The sequence below is a fragment of the Scomber scombrus genome, chromosome 21, assembly GCF_963691925.1.
Source record: "Scomber scombrus chromosome 21, fScoSco1.1, whole genome shotgun sequence".
Classification (NCBI taxonomy): Eukaryota; Metazoa; Chordata; class Actinopteri; order Scombriformes; family Scombridae; genus Scomber; species Scomber scombrus.
Window position 1 is genome coordinate 3,742,525 of NC_084990.1, and position 19,059 is coordinate 3,761,583.

Below are 19,059 nucleotides of genomic sequence, written 5' to 3' on the forward strand. Positions count from 1 at the left end.
TGCGTAGATGATAATTCTTACTGTGTAGTGTTCTGTTCTGTGGGGTCTGAATCCGCAGCAGAGAGGATCTTTTCTGCAGAGCACCATCACCAGCGTTAGGATGATTATACAAAACACTACACAGGACACTGAAGTGGAAGAGAGAAACAGAGCATGGTTACTGCCTCAGAAGGACAAAGGTTACATTCACAGTGGACTCTAGAGAACATGTTATCCTACATTAAGCCAGTCGGGGAAGATGGGGGCAGATGCATATAACTGAACACCATGTATCTGGACACCAAGTACCAGTAAAATGAGTGTTTATGTATTGCCCGCATGCAGTACTCATTTTACAAAGAGACAGTTTTTAGGTTGCTAATTTTTTCTTCTGATATTTAAGGATGTGTGTGTTTTGACAGTTTATACAGATACACAGGATAATAAGTTTGGTCATCCAGTTAAGAAATTTCAGTGGAAAACTCATCACTCAGATTAAAAATTCATGTCTGTAGCAAGATGACCCCCCCCCCCCCCCCCCCCCCCCCCCCCCGTTGTTTAGGGTCAAAATTCCCTGAGGCATCTTACCCTACGTTCATATTATTCTGTTTAGTCTGATTTGTTAATGTATAAAATGAATGAAATACACAAATATTATGAAATGAATGATTATATTTTCATGAAAGGAAAGTGTAAGCTAATTGTTTTACTATGTCAACACCACATTTCTGCATACAGTAGGCTACAAAATAAATAAGAATATGTAGAAATGTAGAAAAATATATACATTAATACATACATTGTAAAATGATTTCAAGAATTACTAAAACTGAACTCATTATCTAATAGTGTCACTTTTTAGGACAGTGCCCAGTCCCCGTCCTTCACCTTACAGCCATCGTCATTATCAGCTAGCATGCTAGCTCCTGAAAGAGCTGTGATTCTTTCTTAGAGGAACGTCTTTTGAAACTTAATACTGCACAGAAAAGACTGAAAAGACCAACTAGCTGCTACTGCTAACACTAGCTCTGAACTTTGCTGATGAATAAGAATCCAAAGTCACAAGTTAGCTAGCTAGTTAGGCAGCATGTAGCCGTAATATGCTAAATACTGTAAAAGGAGATGTTAGCGGTTGTTGATTCAGAACAATGTTGGTATCTGGCCGAGCATGGAAGCACAAGTTAGCTAGCTAGTTAGGTAGCATGTAGCTTTAATATGCTAATTAAAAGGAGAGGTTAGTGGTTGATTCAGAACAATGTTGGTATCTGGCCGAGCATGGAAGCACAAGTTAGCTAGCTAGTTAGGTAGCATGTAGCTTTAATATGCTAATTAAAAGGAGAGGTTAGTGGTGGATTCAGAATGATGTTGGTATCTGGCCGAGCATGGAAGCACAAGTTAGCTAGCTAGTTAGGTAGCATGTAGCTTTAATATGCTAATTAAAAGGAGAGGTTAGTGGTGGATTCAGAATGATGTATCTGGCTGAATATGAAAGAAGCAGATAGTGATTAGCTAAAAGTTGAGGGGATTTGGTGACATGATAAAATAAAAACAGACTTATGAAATAGTACATTTTATAATGAAATAAAAATGAACAACAATTTTGCCCAATTCTTGTGAAAATAAGCTAACTTTTCAAATTCAAGAGTTGAATATTGGTCATTTTTTAAAATTATTCACAATTTATTGGTTCATTTAACTCTATTATTAATATGCTAATTCACTTATTGTTTCTTTATTCAATAAGAAACAATTTAGGTCTCCATTAAAAAACAAAAAGACTCAATATAAATAAATACAAATCATTCAAAAGAACAATGCATTTGATTTAATAGTATTTTTCAATTTAAATGATCTGCATATTTCTGCAAGTGAATTTGTTAAAACTAAATGTAACACTCAACACATTACACTCAAAACTGTGTTGATTTGTTGATCATATCGTACAGAAATCATGTTTGTTAATATAGTAAATAAACAACATATTTGAGGCACATCTCCCCCTTGTCTGTTATTAGTGATGCAGGCTCATAGTTAATACAAATGTGTATATAGCTGAGTCTAAGAAAAATCAATCACATGGATGAGGACATGAAGCTTTTCCTCTCTGTTTAGGACAGAAACTTAGTTGAACTTTCACACTGAAGGATAATAGTAACACTTAGTGCTGTACTCACCTGAAGCTACAATGACAATCAGCAGCTCTGGAGCCATCGTAGGAATCTCTCTTAGTTTGGGAGCGGGAAAACACATTCGGCTTCTTTTTGCTTCTTCAGTCTGAACATATATTTTCTACAACATCAAGAAAAACAGTCGAGCTGAAAAGAAACTGCTGACTGTTTGGATTTGTTTCCTGGACTTATTCAAAAACACCTGAACAACAGAGCTCGCAGGATTAACAAGCGGGTAAACATTAACACCATGTCAGAGGAGCGTTTGTCTTTCCAATAGAAATAACTCACCTCAGACCACCCTGTCCTCGCTCACTGCAGAGGAAAAAAAGGCAGAGGGAAAAAAACATCTGCAAACGTGACTCTTGTGCAAACTCTGCTGGAAGGCAAAGGAGACACGCCTAACCTATGAGGTGTTTTTAACATAATATTTATATTTAATGATAAGCACAATAAGGTCACTAAGGGTAAGCTTTCCATAAAATTAATTAAAACGTATAAAGAACACATTTCTCATTCTCATTTACTGTACACATTACAATACTTATATTCGGATCATACATTTGGCCAAATTATATTTTTGATGCATTTTTGCTGACCACAGCAAAGGTTTTATAAACAACCACTCCCAATCAGTACTTTACATGTCATTTAAGGTATTCATTTTGGGCTAAATTAGAATGAAAAACCACCTGCAGTGTTACATCTTTGAAACCCAGCATCTCTTTGATTACATGGCAGAAAATATTCACATATTTGACAAATAATAAGATAAGAAAACCCGTATTAGTCCCACAGTGGGGATTTTTACAGTACTGCAGCAGCAAGTGGGTAACAAAAATAGAAAAAAATCAATTCAATTCAATAAAAAGAATAAATAATAAGTGAGTAAACAAATAATAAAACAATAGCAGTGAAAAATAGAAATATTAACATATAGTAACATTATAGTGTGATATTGATATTACACAGATTTTAAAGTGAAAAAACTATATAGCACAGTTGAACTGTAAGTTATAGTATACCTGAAATATTGATGTTGAACAGTAATGTACATTAAAAAGTGCACTTTGTCAGTTTTTCAGGTCAGAGGTGTGTGAGGTTTACTGGTAGCAGTACTGGTTGTACAGTCTGACAGCTGCAGGGAGGAAGGACCTGTGATATCACTCCTTCACACACTTTAGGTGAAGCTGGGATCTCGTCTTAAGGTCCATTTAAAGAAGTAGCTGTCCCAGAGCCTTCAACCATATCTCATGGTCCTCATCAGCAGTTTGCTCAGTTGCCATGGAGGTCATTGATGTTCAAACTTTGCAGGATTCTGAGCACCTCCAGGACTTTGAAGCTCAAATATGCAAAATGTCTATGCATTTTCTTTTTTTGCATCCTAAAATCAAAAGTCCAAAAAAACAAAGCGTAAGTTCCTTTTTTGTATCACATTCATAAACAAATAATGAAATAACAAGCCATTTTTTACATTTTGGATTTTGGATTCTCAAATGAATATCAAATGAACGAATGATACACGGACCTGAAAACAATGGGGAAAAAACTGGAAATGAAAACAATGACAAAGCTGAAAAAGAGTTAAAAGATGACTGATATATTTGTATATCAGATGGTTTTCTGCTTTAGGGCTTCTTGGGGTGGAACCAGGACAGATGTTTTTCTTCATCCTCTTGAAGAAGTGCTTTACTCGGCTGCCTCTCTTGGTGATTTTGGCCTCTGAAAACCACAAAGATATCTGTTGTTAGTTTGATCAAAGCAGTAGACTCATACTGTGACTAACCAGGCTGATCAGACTCCAGCAGCAATGCCGAGACGCTTTCCACATCCGTAAAAACCGTTTCCTCCTGAGGAGTCATCATCTCGGGTGCAGCATCACAGAGTACAGAACAGTAGTGAGTAGTGAGTGACCTCAATCTCCTCCACGTCAACCGTCTTCATGTTCTGGCTGCTGTGATGCTCCACTGTGAAAGGGGGTGTTCGAGTACTTTCAGAGGAACAATGCGCTCGTTTTGTCCAACAGCAGCATTTTCTTTACCAGGTCCACAAAGTTTAGATGCTGTTTGTGAACGGCCTCGTTACTAAAGCACATCATCTAGAACAAGAACAATATAAAGTCATAAGCAGATCTAATAACTTTATTGGATATCAATGAAGATATCAATCTAGACTCAACATATTCATTTAACAGTAACAATTGATTGATCAAAAGAGATGACTTACATCTTCTAAGACATCCAGAGAGCGGATATAGAATGGTCTGGTGTCCTGCTGTTGGTGCCCGGTTTGCCCAGCATACTCCTCAGGGGTCTACAAAGACACACATCACATTACATTAGGTAGGTAGGTAGGTTTTATAAGATATAGATAGATAAGATAGATACCTTGAATTTCCAGATCTGCTGATTGTAGCTACTCTCGACATTAAAATAGTAGGTGCTATATTGCCCACAGTTCAGTAAATGGTCAGGTGGTTGAGCCAGAGTGTCCACAATGAATTTCATCTGGAGACATTATCACACACACAAAGATATCATCATATGATCCAGGAGCTGATGTCTTATTAGTAAGTTCACTTCTTTGAGGACCTATTAGAGAATTTAGCAGACTGTAAAGAGGATGCTTACTACGTCGTATTCATTGGGTCCAGGAAACATTGAGAAGCCCAGTGTGACTTCTGCTGCAATAAGACCAAGGCTCCACATATCGATCTGTTCTGAGTAGTCCAGACCTAGGATTACCTCCGGAGCCCTGAGCAAAGAGGAAAAGTCACACTGTCAAAACTTCTTTTTATGTGGGGATCATCAGATCTTGCTCTTTGTGAGGCTATTTCAGATGGAAATAGGAGGTATAAGAGATGCACTCAATGTACTATGTTAGAGCTGCAGCCTTAAGGTTAGACTTGAGTCAGAGTGAAGCACAGAGTAGCAAAAATACTCCTTTACAAGTCAAAGTCCTGAATCCAACATTAGAAGAAATAGTAGCCTGCAGGAGTATTATCAATAAGGGTTTAATAAGGTATTATTGGTGCATATGTCATGTGTATACTTTGCATATAGTTGATCTAATGTATGATATTTTGTAAAACGGTACTGTATGTAAAATCTCAGTAGTAGTCATAATAATAATGAAGTGGAGTAAAAAGCACATTTCCTTGTGAAGTTTAATCAATGCAGTTTTATTCAGAATATTTTAAGACACAATTTGAGACAAGCAAGATTGTAAAAGTGCATATAAAGTTTATTCACACACACACACAAAGATCGTCTGAAGACACAAATAATAATATTAATAAAAAGAGTTGAAATAAACAGGGATTAATGGCAAATATCCAACATCACAAAAGCACCTATTTTCACATTTCAATGAAGGGGGACTTTAATGAGGAGGGGATGTCATTTTAAGAATTTTAACATATGAATGGGGCTTTTTTGTGGAGAAAAAAAAATCAGACATTCATTATTATCATAAGCAGAGCACTTGTAATACTTTAACTACAATAAGATCATAATACTTATGTACTTTTACTGCATTCGTTTAATTACATCAAGCTCATAATCGTATGTACTTTTACTGTAGTACTTTAACTACATCACTCATAATACTCTGGTAGGATTTTTGTGCAGGAATTTCTACTTGTAATTGAGTATTTTTACATTGACGTTTTGTTCATTTTCTTCAGTAAATGATCAGAATACTTCTTCCACCACTTGTCTTTTTAATAGTCCTGAAAAACCTGTGACTTGGATTTCCCACACCCTTCCTCTCTCTTATCCTCCCATCTTCTCATCCACAGTCTTCACTTCCTCTCAGTGTCTGCTCAATCTCTCCATCCTCCTCACGCTGCCGTCACACCCCCCTGCCTTTGCATTGCATTGTGTAGGTGTTGGTGATCTATCACGACATGCCTTTTAAATGTGAGGTGATGTAGGCAGGATCCCGCTGACTGTGATTCACTAAGAGAAAAAAAAGAAAGGAGGAGCTTATAGAGGAGCTGGAGGAGAGAGGAGAGGGTGTTTGCAGGACTGGATGCGTGGGGAGAGTTTGTGGGTGCTTCATCAGCTTTTATTTCTGTTGTAGAAGCTCGCAGTGAGGGGAGGAAGACAGGATGGAGCGGATGGAGTCGATGGAACCGATCTCGGTTTACTACACCACGGATTACCCGGAGATCCAGCCCGAGAGCGGCTACGGATCCACAGACACCGCCGACAACCAAGCAAAGACTCCCCCAGCTCCGGTATATGACGAGGAGTTAGTGCACAAGGTATGAACATTTTTCTTATGATCACACAACAGGAATACAATCCAAACTTTGCAATACAGCTTTTACATATAAGCTATATGTTGTCTTTATATGCTTTTCCTATTCCTATTTATTTATTGGTCAGTTGAAAGTACCTGGTTGGCGCTCTCCGTGGTGCTGATCTTGGTCCGTTTCCAGCTTCTATTGCGTGTCAAATAAATTAAGGTTTAAAAGAGGTCACTTCCTGTCCGAAGTGCTCTTGGGCAAGACACTGAGTCTCTTCCCTTCAATGCGACTCCTTGTTAAACCAATTATAATATCCAGCTGCCACAGCCAATAAACATCCATCAACTGTTCATTCCAATGTTTTCAATATCTTATTGCTCAACATTATTCTACTAAAGGTGGTCATATTTCAATTCAATTCAATTCAATTCGATTCAAAGTGCTTTATTAACATGACTGTTTAAATGCAGTGTTGCCAAAGCTATAGGAAGAATAATAGATACAGAAATGTTTAAAATAAAAAATAAACAAGAGGGGGGGAAAAGAAAAAGAAGAATACAATACAATCAAACATTAATGTGAATACAATTGGGTGTATGGTAGGTGGGTGAGTGAGTGAGTTTCACTATACTGGAAATATCCAACATGTGTTTGTTTATTAAACTGTAGTCTCTCCAGATTACCCACCCGTTACCCCCCAACCCAGATAGATAGATAGATAGATAGATAGATAGATAGATAGATAGATAGATAGATAGATAGATAGATAGATAGATAGATAGATGCTTCACAGGTTAATATGTAAATTGCCTTTTACAGAGTAAGAAACACAGCTGTTGCTTTTGTAGAAAGATCTTCCATATTAGTGGGAGGAAGTCATCAAGTGGGAGAAAAGCATAAACATGATTAGTTATGAGTTATTAGTTATTATCAATGACTCTACATTAGCAGGAGTGGGGTCTTTATTCATTTGACTTACAGTGAATCCAGTGTCATTAGCCCCCTTTGAAGTGCTCTCATGCTCCTGCACTACGTCGACCACTTCAAGCCACTTCGGCTTTCATACACCAACAAATTTGTGAGTCTCCAGTGATCTAGTGAGTGCCTTCCAACTCAGGAGCGTTGATCTTTGACGTCTCGTGTAAGAGGAACAAAGAGAGAAGAGAAAGTCCCTTTAGGCTTCAGTGAAATGTCACATTATATTACGAAGCTGTAGCGTAGGAACAGCTTCCACCTCAGTCTGAGGGAGCCGCGTCGGACAAGTGTTTTGGATTCACTGAAAAACGAGCACACCAACACTCTTTCAATTCCATTCCAAAAGTGGCAATTTGTCTGTTGGTGTTTGACAGTTATGAGAAAATGATATCATTCGTGTTGTGTTTGGCAAATAGACGCAATTTTGCTGTCATATCATTGCACTCAAAGTAATGATTTGTAAGAATGATTTTGCTCCTCGGGCCCACAATGCTGCTAAGTGGCTTTATGTCATCAGTGTGAGTTTATTGAGAACTGAATTTTTCCCAAAGGCTAATGGTCCGCTGAGACATGAACTGGGTTACTCTAATGTAACCATTACGCGCTTTGGCCAGCCTCCTTTAATTGCCTTGGAAGCTGTGTCTGTCTGTCTCTGTGTGTGTGTTTGTATGTGTGAGGTTTGCTTTGTGGAGAGGAAAATTATAGCGATACAAGATTGTCTCTGAGAATCCAGGTACAGTACTTTGTTCCCTCTCTTTCTCTCGCTCTCCTCTTAGTCCTGTAGCTCTCCGGTGCAGCTTGTCTGAGTTCTATCTTTCCTCTGGGGTGTAGTCACTTTACTTTTAGTCTGGCTCACTTCTCTTTCCCCTGGGGGGGGCGGGGGGTCATCATCACACAACAGGAGAAAGGGGCTTCTTCAAGTGCACTTTGGTTAAAGTAGTGGTTGGATATGCAGTTGAAATGACTCCAGCTGCTCTGCTATGGATTAAACCCCCACCGCCTTACCACCATGCTAAGCTCCAACCAGCATTTTTACTAGATTTATACACATGCATGAGAAATAAATCTACATATGATTTAATACCTTCTGGGATTTAGTTATCATACACTACCACACACTTTCCTTTTCTCATTAAATCCCATGACAGCAATGTGTCCCTCTATCTCTCAGTAATATTACTCTGCTTAGTCTCAGCCCCAAACCTATTGGTTCCCATTTAAAACATAAATATTTAAAGCTGCCCTAGTCAATATTGTGATATGAACAATGGGTCAGATGACTATGTTTAAAGTGAAAAAGGTCATTCATTGTGATGAAACCACAGAGTATTACAAACACTCTGCAGTTCCTTTCAGGTTAGCACAGTTTTTTTAGCATCTTTCAGCTCATTGTTTTGGTTTTACCGCCCACAACTTTACTCTTTTGGTTCAGTCTCACAGCTGTCATGGAACATCTGAGCAATCTAATGTAATCTGATACAACAGCTCTGCCATAAATTCTACATTTAACAAACGTATACATTTTCAGTTTCAGTACTCCTGTATCCCACCATCCACTATCACCCCAGTAATAAACTTAAAGTATAATCATCGCCTTTCTGACAATATCAACAAAAAAGAAAATGTATAAACTTGTCAAAAGTAGAATTGATGGCAGAGCTGTTGGATTTGATTGCACAGGTGTTCCTAAGTGCTTGGTTAGTGTATACTGGCTGGCCAAACAAGTTACACAGTGGCTGAGGCTCAGGGGATAGAGCGGACGTTCGATTCTCGGCTCCTCCAGTCCGCATGTCGATGTGTCCTTGGGTAAGATACTTAACCCCAAATTGCTCCAGATGGCTGCGCCAATGGTATATGAATGTGTGTGTGGAGTTAGTCTCCCTCCTGATGAGCAGGTTGGCACCCTGTGTGGTAGCTCCTGTCATCAGTGTATGAATGTGTGTGAATGGGTGAATGAGACATGTAGTGTAAAAGCACTTTGAGTGGTTGAAAAAGACTAGAAAAGCTCTATATAAGTACAGTCCATTTACCATTTACAGGAAAACAAAATACAATAACTACAAATAATATGATTGTTTACTACTAACTCTAAACTTAACTATTCAAAAAATAAACAAAATAACTCTAAAATAAACTTAGAAAAATGAACTGCAATACACACACAAAAGTGTTCTCTTGGTCTATTCAATTCACGGTATCAAAAAGGTATCTGTGTTGCACACACACACACACACACACACACACACACACACACACACACACACACACACACACACACACACATTGCCACTAATGTAAGCTTGTGCCAGCCATCAGATCGACTTTTAATATCGCACACTGCTATATATATATTTCAATTCTCAGCTGTGCTGTGTATCAAACAGTCTAAATTCGTCACAATATGAAATCTGTCAAACTCTATTACTGTTTCTTCTAGCCGGACTTTATATTCCCCAGGAAGATAAAAATAGATGTATCTCATTTCTCAAGCAGAGGTGAAAAGCAGACATTCACTTCTTTCCATTACATTGTTGCTCTGAATTCGTTGTTAAAGGAATTCCACACTTGATGTTTACTACCATGATGCCCTCCAGGGAAACTCTTATTCGTCTTTGTTAGAACAAATGGGTTCAAACAGGAAGAGGGGACATTATCTGGCACTTAACAAACTGACTGGGAACCCCGGAGATGAATACAATCAAATCTGCCTTCTTTCTTTATTATTCTGTCTCTCCACACCACACATACCACATATACACAATTCTCCATGTACATCATACACGTTCCCCAACATCTGGGTTACTTCCATCTAATTGCCTCCTGTCTCCCAAGGGGTTTTATGAGACAGGCTTGCCTCCCAGCTAACCTCTGTTACCACGGAAACAGCGTCATACCTCTCTGCCGCCACAAACTGTCATCTACAAACATCCTCATACTCACGTGGATACATGCATGGGTGATTCTACAAGTATGGTTAATTCCCTCCACTGATCCTGCACTCACACACACACACACACACACACACACACACACACACACATGCAGGCATTATGTTACATGCTCTCAGAGATGTCCAGTAAACAGGAAATGCCAGATGCCATTTATGGTTAGGGTTAGAGTTAATATTGCTGTTATTGCTGTATATTGCTTTACATATCCATCAAAGCCACTCTGTGTTTATCTATCTAATCATTCTTTTCATTCATAATTCTGAATGGGTATCTGGTTATGGGTATACGATATTACAATTGACCATTTGCTAATCCCAAGCATTATTTTTCACACAGGTCAAAGCAGCATGCATGGGGCTGTATTAACAACACAAAGTATCTCAGTTTTCAGGGTGGTGTCATTTGTTTTTTTATCTTTTCCAAAAGCAAAACCACAAACACAAAAGTGCTATAACTGGATTAAACAGTGTTTTCACTTGCTCTAGCATACACTGAAATATTAGCATATCCTGCTAACCAGCTCACAACTATATGAAGATGTACGTAGCAAGGTGTGACATCACCAAGCTTTCAATGAAAACTATTATAAGCTTCAAATATTATTATCAGAGCAACAATTTCCAAAATGACCACCATCAAACTCATCAGAGGGCCTGAATTTTGACATTTATATTCAAGATAATTGACTTTCTAGACAGAAGTGACACTTTTTGAATGTCAGTCAGTTTGATTTTTTGGAGCCAGTCAGGTACTTCCGCATTAGCAGCAGTAACCGAGTGTTACATTCAAGGAGCAAATCAATAATTTACTACATTAGTTTAGTAGGTTATTTTATTTGTGGGGTTACAGGTAAAAAAAAAAAGCTATGTTCATGACTAGCACATCTACTGTGTAGCGTTTCCCCACTGTGTGGAAGTCGGTCCTGGATGCTATCAGAGATTAGGCTAATTTTAGCGGCTGACTTCTTCCCTGCATGGGACTTGGGAAAGTTTACACTCCAGCAACCCCAGCAAATCAGATAGATTACTTTTGCCAAACACATTTGGTTTTTCTCTTGTAATCTTCAAAGTAAAAGAATATATGAACATGTAACCAGTTAGAACAACAGTCTTACTTTTACTAACTGTACTAACACAATGAACACTGCATCGCTGTTTCTTTATTTACATGTCCGCATGCTTCTTCATCTGGTGTAGATGCTGAGTTTTCTGCCTGGGAAATGTACCTTCAGCCTCTGTTTCTTGACATTGTATCATATCATATTTTTGTTTTACATTGACACAGTGACACACATGGAACCAATGTTAGCTTAGTTAGCTAGCTAGCTGCAGCTGATTCAATTTGCCAGCAACAGTTGTCCATTCAGCTCTCAGAATAAGTGATGACAGGCTAAAGGTTAATGAGGACCTGGTTTTATGCACCTTTGTCTTAGAATCAAGGACTTATTGTTTCATGAAATATTAAGAATTTCTCAAACTAAGTAGACCTTCTGTTGGCTACTCAATTCAAAAAGCAATACAACACAATACATCATGTATGCTGTGAAAAAAGTGAATGTTACTGTAAGCATTTTAAAGCCAGATTCTATTTTTACCTGGATGTATTCAGGGGAAGTTTAATTAAGCGATCCGAAACCCATAGTTTGCACGTTGGCTCCAACACACCAGGAAGCCTTGAACATTTTATTACTTTACCTTTTCATCACTGAATAAACATGATTAAAAAACAACATTATTCTTCCGCCAACTGCTCGGTTTTTCTTTCAAAAGAGAACATTTCAAAGGCAGAATAACTAACTGGAGTTACTGGCAACACTTCAGTAGAGTTTCTATGAAAATGACTGCACGCTTGCTGTGACATTACCCGTATTGTATCCACAACTGAGATGTGACACTTTTCTGAGAGTTTCTAAAATCCCTCTAAATGCTGATATCAAAGGGAGGCTGTGAGAGCTGCTCCAGCTTCTCAAGACTAATCCCATCCTCTTTTTACCCCCTTCTCCCTCTTTCAGACTTGATTATTTATGAAGCGTTAAGACGAAACTGAGTTACAGTTCAACCACTACCCGGTTTAACTGATGATACTGACTTCACTTTTGACTTTCTTGCTTTGTCTTTCTTGTGTAAGCAAACCATCATTGAACATGGCATTGATATACAGATAATGTGTTCTGTGCTTCTATTAGACAACTGATGGTAAGAAATAACAGGAAATAAAGGAAAATAGAGATTGGCAGTGACATGCAGCAAATGTCCCCAGCCAGATGCAAACCAGGGACATTTCAGTTCATGGTTGTATTCTTGGTAGTTTATTTCATAATCTAAATGTTTATAGATGATCAGGAGAGGGTCAACATTGACACATTTTTTTCTAAGAACACTTTTGAACATGAATATTCACTACTAAATGTCTTGTTAATACCTTAGTAGACATTCAGAATGGGTTAGGAGTATTTTCAAGACAGTTATTGATAATCTGTGGGGTTCATGACAAGCTCACAACCACTGTAGAGGGTTTTTTTAAGACCACTTATAAACATCAGTTGATATTCTTAATAGGGATGTGAATGGGTGTTCATGACAGACACACAATTAGACATCTGTTGAAGACCACTTACTATTAACATTGGGGACAGAAATTCTCATAAGACCTAAGAGCATGGACCTTAATGACAAGGTTTTAGACTGCTGCCAATTGACATTCAGAACAGGGTCATAGTTTATGCTTCTTTTCAAGACCACCTCTGATTGTAACCTGCATGATATACTGTTGGACATGTTGGTAAGGACACTTCTAAACATCAGTGGACATTCAGAACAAGGTCAAAATGTAGACATGGTCAAGACACATCTGAGATAAAAATGATCCATCTCATCTAAATAGACAGTCATTTTCAGCATCAAAACGTACAAATCCTTTCTTCAAGCAGGCAGAGAATAGCTCAGCTGTGTCTGACTTACTGTATCTGTCACATTCAGAGGGCAGTGTGTGTGGAGGTAGTGGATACCTCTGTGTGACTTTCCTAAGTGAGCTATAAGTGAAAGACAAGCCTACTGACAATGGAGTATTGACTGATGGCTCTGGTGACTAACTTGACTGCCTCTGAATGCTGCATTTCAGTCATTTCATTGTCTTGAAGGTTATCTCCTCCAGTTTGTGAGTCACATTTTAAAAGAGGGACACTGCCACGCTCATGTAAAAAATAATATATTTGTGCAGCTTGAAAGCAGAAATGTCTGCCATGACGCAGGTGATGAGTCACAACTGAAAATTATTAAATGATTCAGGGTGCAAACAGAAAGGGATTTCAGTGCAGTTTTGATTGAACCTGACTAGAACTGAAATAGAATAGATATTAATATATAAAAGTAATTAGATACAGATTGCATTAGTGTAACCCTTCTTGGTACACCCACCATCACTGAGTGTGTTTGTGTGTTTTCCTGCAGACAATCCTGGTTGGGGACAGTGGAGTGGGAAAGACGTCCCTGTTGGTGCAGTTTGATCAGGGAAAGTTCATCCCCGGTTCCTTCTCTGCCACAGTGGGCATCGGATTCACGGTGTGTGTGCATGCACAGTATTGTATGTGTATGTGTATGTGTGTGTGAATGTCTTTACATCCTTTCATTGGTGTTAAATAGGAGAAATTGGATATTAAAGGGTCTGTTTACCCACATTACAAAAATACATATGTTTCCTCTTAGTTCTAGTGGTATCTATAGTTTGTTTTATTTTTCCAGGTTGTCAGATATGTTTGAGATTTCTGAGATTACTCTACAACAATACAATGTCCTCCTTCAATGATGGTGTTGAAAGTAGACATTCTGGCCAGTAGGCCTTTTGTGGCTTTTGCGAACAACCACTCCTCTCTTGATTTTGGCAAATTAAACAATTCACCATTGCAGGAATGGTTTTGCCATGGTAGTAATGGAGAAAAAAAGAAACATCATAAGCAAAATTTTGATTAATCAGATCCTTTTTTAAGGCATAAAAAGCCTGTCTTGGTGTGGGACCATTCCAAATTTAAAACAGGTACTGTCCTGGTGTGTCTCAGATGTTTTAAATTAGTAGCTGATAAAGAGCGAGATCCATCCAGTCAGTGCAGCCCCTCCAGACCCTCGCTTTCCTTAAGGTTCAGCCTACAAGAAAGTGGCACCGCAACGTTCGTGTTAGTGTTAACAATAGAAACATGGTACTTGACATAGTGACTACTCACAGGACAGGGTGGTAAACTACTGTAGTAACCAAGCTATCATGCTAACCATTCAGGAACATGCAAGTGCTGTTCAATCATAATTGTGGTCTGAATAGCTCTGTAAGCTAGCTATTAGTTAGCAAGCTAGTTATCCTGGTTGCTAATAGGACAAAGTTAACACAGTTAGCAGTACCATATCCTCCTGTCTTATAGCTGTGTGACAAAACAACCATGCCCCGTTTATGTCAGTTACATTGAAATGCATTAATTTCACCCTTTAATTTTGCCATTTTAAATGCTAGCATGACTGGGCCTTTATAACCAAACTAAAATACTATTGTAGTGCACTCAGTTCCTAATAAAGCTGACCTGACTGTGTGTTCTTGGGATTATCTAGAGTAACCGGGACACAGATTCAAGAAAGAAATGTAGTTGTTCCTCTGTTATGTTGGGACGGAGGCTGAAATCTCAGACAGCAATCTCACAACCAAGGCAAACTAAACCAAAACTATCTGCATGGATAAATACCTTGAGTGTGAGAAAATTAATTTAAGTTTACTTAAGATAAGTTTACCTTTTGTGTAACTTGATTGAACTGACCCTTAAATCTGTTTTTAATTTGACTAACCGGTGACTGGTCCAACATCCTCCTCAAATCTCTCTCTGCTTCCCTCAGAATAAAGTGGTGACTGTTGACGATGTCAAAGTTAAACTACAGGTCAGTAAGTAAATCACTTCCAGTAAAAACTTGCTTTCACAATAGCAGCCTGTTTTAGAGCACATGCTTGTTTCCTCTTGGGCACCGGTGTTGTAACTGAAGACTAGTCAAATGAAAACTGAAACAGGAAGGTGCAACCAGGCTATATCACCCATGTACACCTTTCTTTCTCATTTTCAGATTTGGGACACAGCAGGGCAAGAAAGGTTCAGAAGTGTGACACATGCATATTACAGAGATGCACATGGTGAGGGAAATACATCATTATCTACACCGCTGACTCTCAGCTGCACTTTTAAATGACTCCCATAGACTTATATGTTCATTTTTGTTGCTTCTCTTTCCAAAGCTTTGCTCCTCCTGTATGACATCACCAGCAAATCCTCTTTTGATAACATCACGGTAAGTCTGGGATATCTCAATAGCCTGGAAAGTTATGGAAATAAGTGCTTCAGGAAGAGGAAGCAGACTAACAAATGGCTAATAAAGCCACAGTTCACAGTGTTATTATATTTAACCTGCATTCTGAGTTTGAGATTCATGTAAACAGGTGTACTTTTTTTCTTTTATTGGACTGTCTGTGTCTGTGTATGTATGTGTGTGTCTTGTCTCTCTTGTCACTCTTGTTTCAGGCATGGTTAACAGAGGTCCATGAGTATGCACAGAGCGATGTAGTCATCATGTTGCTGGGCAACAAGGTGAGAAGGAATTGTTTGAGAAGCTCAGCATGTGGAGGAAAAAGTGCTAAGAAAAAAGGAAGGCAGGAATCTTACTGACAAAAACTGTGATTTCTTATGATAGGAGACAAAAATATGTGTCTGGGGAGTATGTATGAGATTCAGGAGGCTATTATAGAAGAAAATGTATTGTATGAAAATGAGTAAACAGCTGGTAAGATCTTGGTTTGTGGAATGGAAACATAGTAACAATCCTCAGCAAGCCTTATTGTGCTACCATGTGGGTAGCAAAGTAGAAAGGGTTCTTTTATAGTGACAAACCCACAGAAAATGCTAAACTGCAGTTCTCATCAGCTCTCCGCAGCATTTTAATATCTTTCAGCTCATTATTTTGATTTTACTGCATGTGACTTCACTGTTTTGGTTCACTTATCATTTCTACCCAACAGCTATAAGTGAACTGAACTCACACCCCTTCACTCCCACCTTCCCCACTGCCACCACAAGAAGTGCAATCATAGTTGTATTTTTATAGCTATTTACTCATTCCACTGACAGTGTATTTTAATGTGTGTGCATGTGAGTGAATGAATGGATGAGTATAGTGAATGGGGTACAGTTTTCCTTTTTTTAAGAGAGACAGCAAATGTCGTTGTATGTTAACATGCATTGACAACAAAGGCAATCTATTCTAAGCAAGCAGCTGGAGCCCTCGGGTCAATTTTGACCCAGGGGGACTGTCACGAACCGGCTCAGAGTGTGTGACAAAAAAGGAGATCACACATGAGTAAAGCTTCTAAAATAACATTTATTATGAACTTAAGTTAAAATAAAATAATGTTAGTCAGCTAAATCAGTAATGAATGCAAGATATGGATGAATGAAATGTGTGATGTGTGAAAACAAAACAAAAAACCCTAAGAGAGAGATTGATTAACAAAGAATTAGGCTAAATAAACTTAGTAGTTTCCTGATGTCCTCTCTAGTCCCGCCCACTGAGAGAGAGGGAGGGGAGGTAAAACCTGTGGTAATGAGTTGGAGTGAAGGTGGCTAAAAAGATCTATAATAGAATTGGGTGATAATTTATACCTTGTGCTTTATAAACAGTCAAACCAGACCGGGTCAATTTTGAAACCAGGAGGACAAAAGTTGCATGGTTGAAATAAATGTTGCTATGTGTCTGCAGGATATGTAAATAGGCTGTTTGTTTATAGGCGATAATAGAGACTGTCCTCTCAAGAAAAAGTAGAGCATCAGTACTAATACGTATGTGTTTTATTGGATCTGATGTTGACCAATCTCACCACGCTGCATCTCTCTTTTAGGCGGACATGAGCAGTGACAGAGCAATCAAGAGAGATGAAGGAGAGAGGCTTGCCAGAGTGAGTATTAAAGTCATGGCTGTATAAGCATAATTGATAGTTTACTGTGCTGTTTAATTATTTGTTACTCTTCATGTCTCTCAGGAGTACTCAGTTCCCTTCATGGAGACGAGTGCCAAGACAGGAGTCAACGTAGAGCTGGCCTTCACTGCTGTGGCTAAGTATGATACAGACTTCACACATGTGTGTTCTGTACTGAGCCGGTGCTAATTATTCATTATAATGTGACCTCTCTGATTGTTCTTAAGAAGTTTCTGGAGCACTGAATGAATTAGATGTCTGCCACGAGAAGCATTTCCTGCCTCTTTTTAACTGTTCAGTGTTTAGTACTGAAAATAATATCGTTAAAAATAACCGAATGTAGAATTCATTAGTAATTAGCAGATTTATTGTACATTTCACGTTTTATTAAAACTTCAAGCCATTTATCAAACCTTTTTAATTAATGACAAGTAAGCTATTCCTTAATTTTATCCAGAAATGAATTGACTCCCATAAAGATTCATTAGTTTTACCCATTAATAGTGATGTAATTAAGGTATTTTAAACTTGATTTGTAGTGTAAAGGTAGTGACTAAATTGATGAGCTGTAATATATTACCGTATTATCTGCATTTTAAGTAGGAAAAAATTTGGAGATTGACCGTATAACAAGCAGCCCAGTCTTTGATTCATATTTTTAACCCCATTGTTTCCATAGAAGCTGTCAGTCACTCGCCTCCTCTAATACTGCTGAATTGTTCAGACTGCAGCACTTCATAGTCTCCTCATATTCTTTTATGTTTTATGCTTTCAAGGGAAAAATGATGACATGTTCAGTGCTTGTAATTTCTTTTTTACCGCAATGTAAAATCCTACAAAACAGCATTACATGAAATGTATAGTCAGCAGCTCAGCAGGCAGGGTGATGCAGCTGGCACAGCACACTTTACAGATGGTTAAATAATATACTTCCATGCCACGTAATAAAAATCCAAATAACACTGGAAACTCCAGTTTTGCCTCAAAAAAGGCAAACGCTAGTACACATAGCATATGAGCCATTTCTTTATATGTCTGTGAACTCATTTTAAGTTATTTATAATGTTTTCTGAACTGTGGGATGTGTGGTTCTGTTCTTTAGGGAACTGAAGCACCGGTCCGTCCAGCACCCCAATGAACCCAAGTTCCAGATTCATGAATACATTGAAGCAAAGAAGGAGAAGTCAGGCTGCTGTAGCTACTTCTAAATCTCCTCTCCCGCATCCTCCTCCCACCGCTCTGGGTGAACAGACTTTTGGATACACACTGAGAGGTACTGAGTGGGAGGAAACCCCTTTAAATCACTGCTGCTCCCAAAATATGTCGCTGTTATTCATTCATGAGTAAAAGCCAAAAGTTGACCAACAGAGTGAGAGGAGGGAGAACTAAGCTATAAACTCATGAAACCAACAATTTTCTTTTGCCAAGAACCGCTTACCCAAATCTGTAGGCGGACATTTATGAGGTTACTGTGCACTTCTGAAGACTCATAGTAGACATTTTAACAACTGGTATACATTGTATTTAAATTACAGGAAAATATGGCATTTGAAAGAGATGAGAAGACTAATATCAATCTCAAGTCTGTGTGTTACATCAGGAGGTGGATTCAGGTGTTGTTAGCCTAGCTTAGCATAAATCATGCATCTCATGTCTGTGCATTACATTCAGGTGTTGTTAGCCTAGCTTAGTGTAAAAACTGAAGACATAGCAAAATAACTAGCCTGGCTCTATTCAAGTT

At 38.4% G+C, this 19,059-nt stretch overlaps 1 protein-coding gene across 1 annotated transcript; it reads left to right on the forward strand.

Annotated features, from left to right (window-relative positions):
* Positions 1 to 6,258: 6,258 nt before the first annotated feature.
* LOC134003065 (ras-related protein Rab-37-like) lies at positions 6,259 to 18,526 on the forward strand. The gene is made up of 9 exons (XM_062442182.1): positions 6,259 to 6,414; positions 13,775 to 13,885; positions 15,197 to 15,238; positions 15,419 to 15,485; positions 15,588 to 15,640; positions 15,871 to 15,936; positions 17,241 to 17,297; positions 17,382 to 17,458; positions 18,421 to 18,526. Exons 1-9 carry the CDS (start codon positions 6,259 to 6,261, stop codon positions 18,524 to 18,526), a joined length of 735 nt encoding a protein of 244 aa, XP_062298166.1.
* The last annotated feature ends 533 nt before the right edge of the window (positions 18,527 to 19,059 follow it).

Excerpts from the sequence above, each read along its gene's own strand:
- LOC134003065 (XM_062442182.1), top strand. The coding sequence starts at position 6,259 with ATGGAGCGGATGGAGTCGATGGAACCGATCTCGGTTTACTACACCACG. Across the intron at positions 15,486-15,587 it reads ATATTACAGAGATGCACATG|CTTTGCTCCTCCTGTATGAC; the intron begins GTGAGGGAAATA and ends CTCTTTCCAAAG. Across the intron at positions 15,937-17,240 it reads TCATGTTGCTGGGCAACAAG|GCGGACATGAGCAGTGACAG; the intron begins GTGAGAAGGAAT and ends TCTCTCTTTTAG.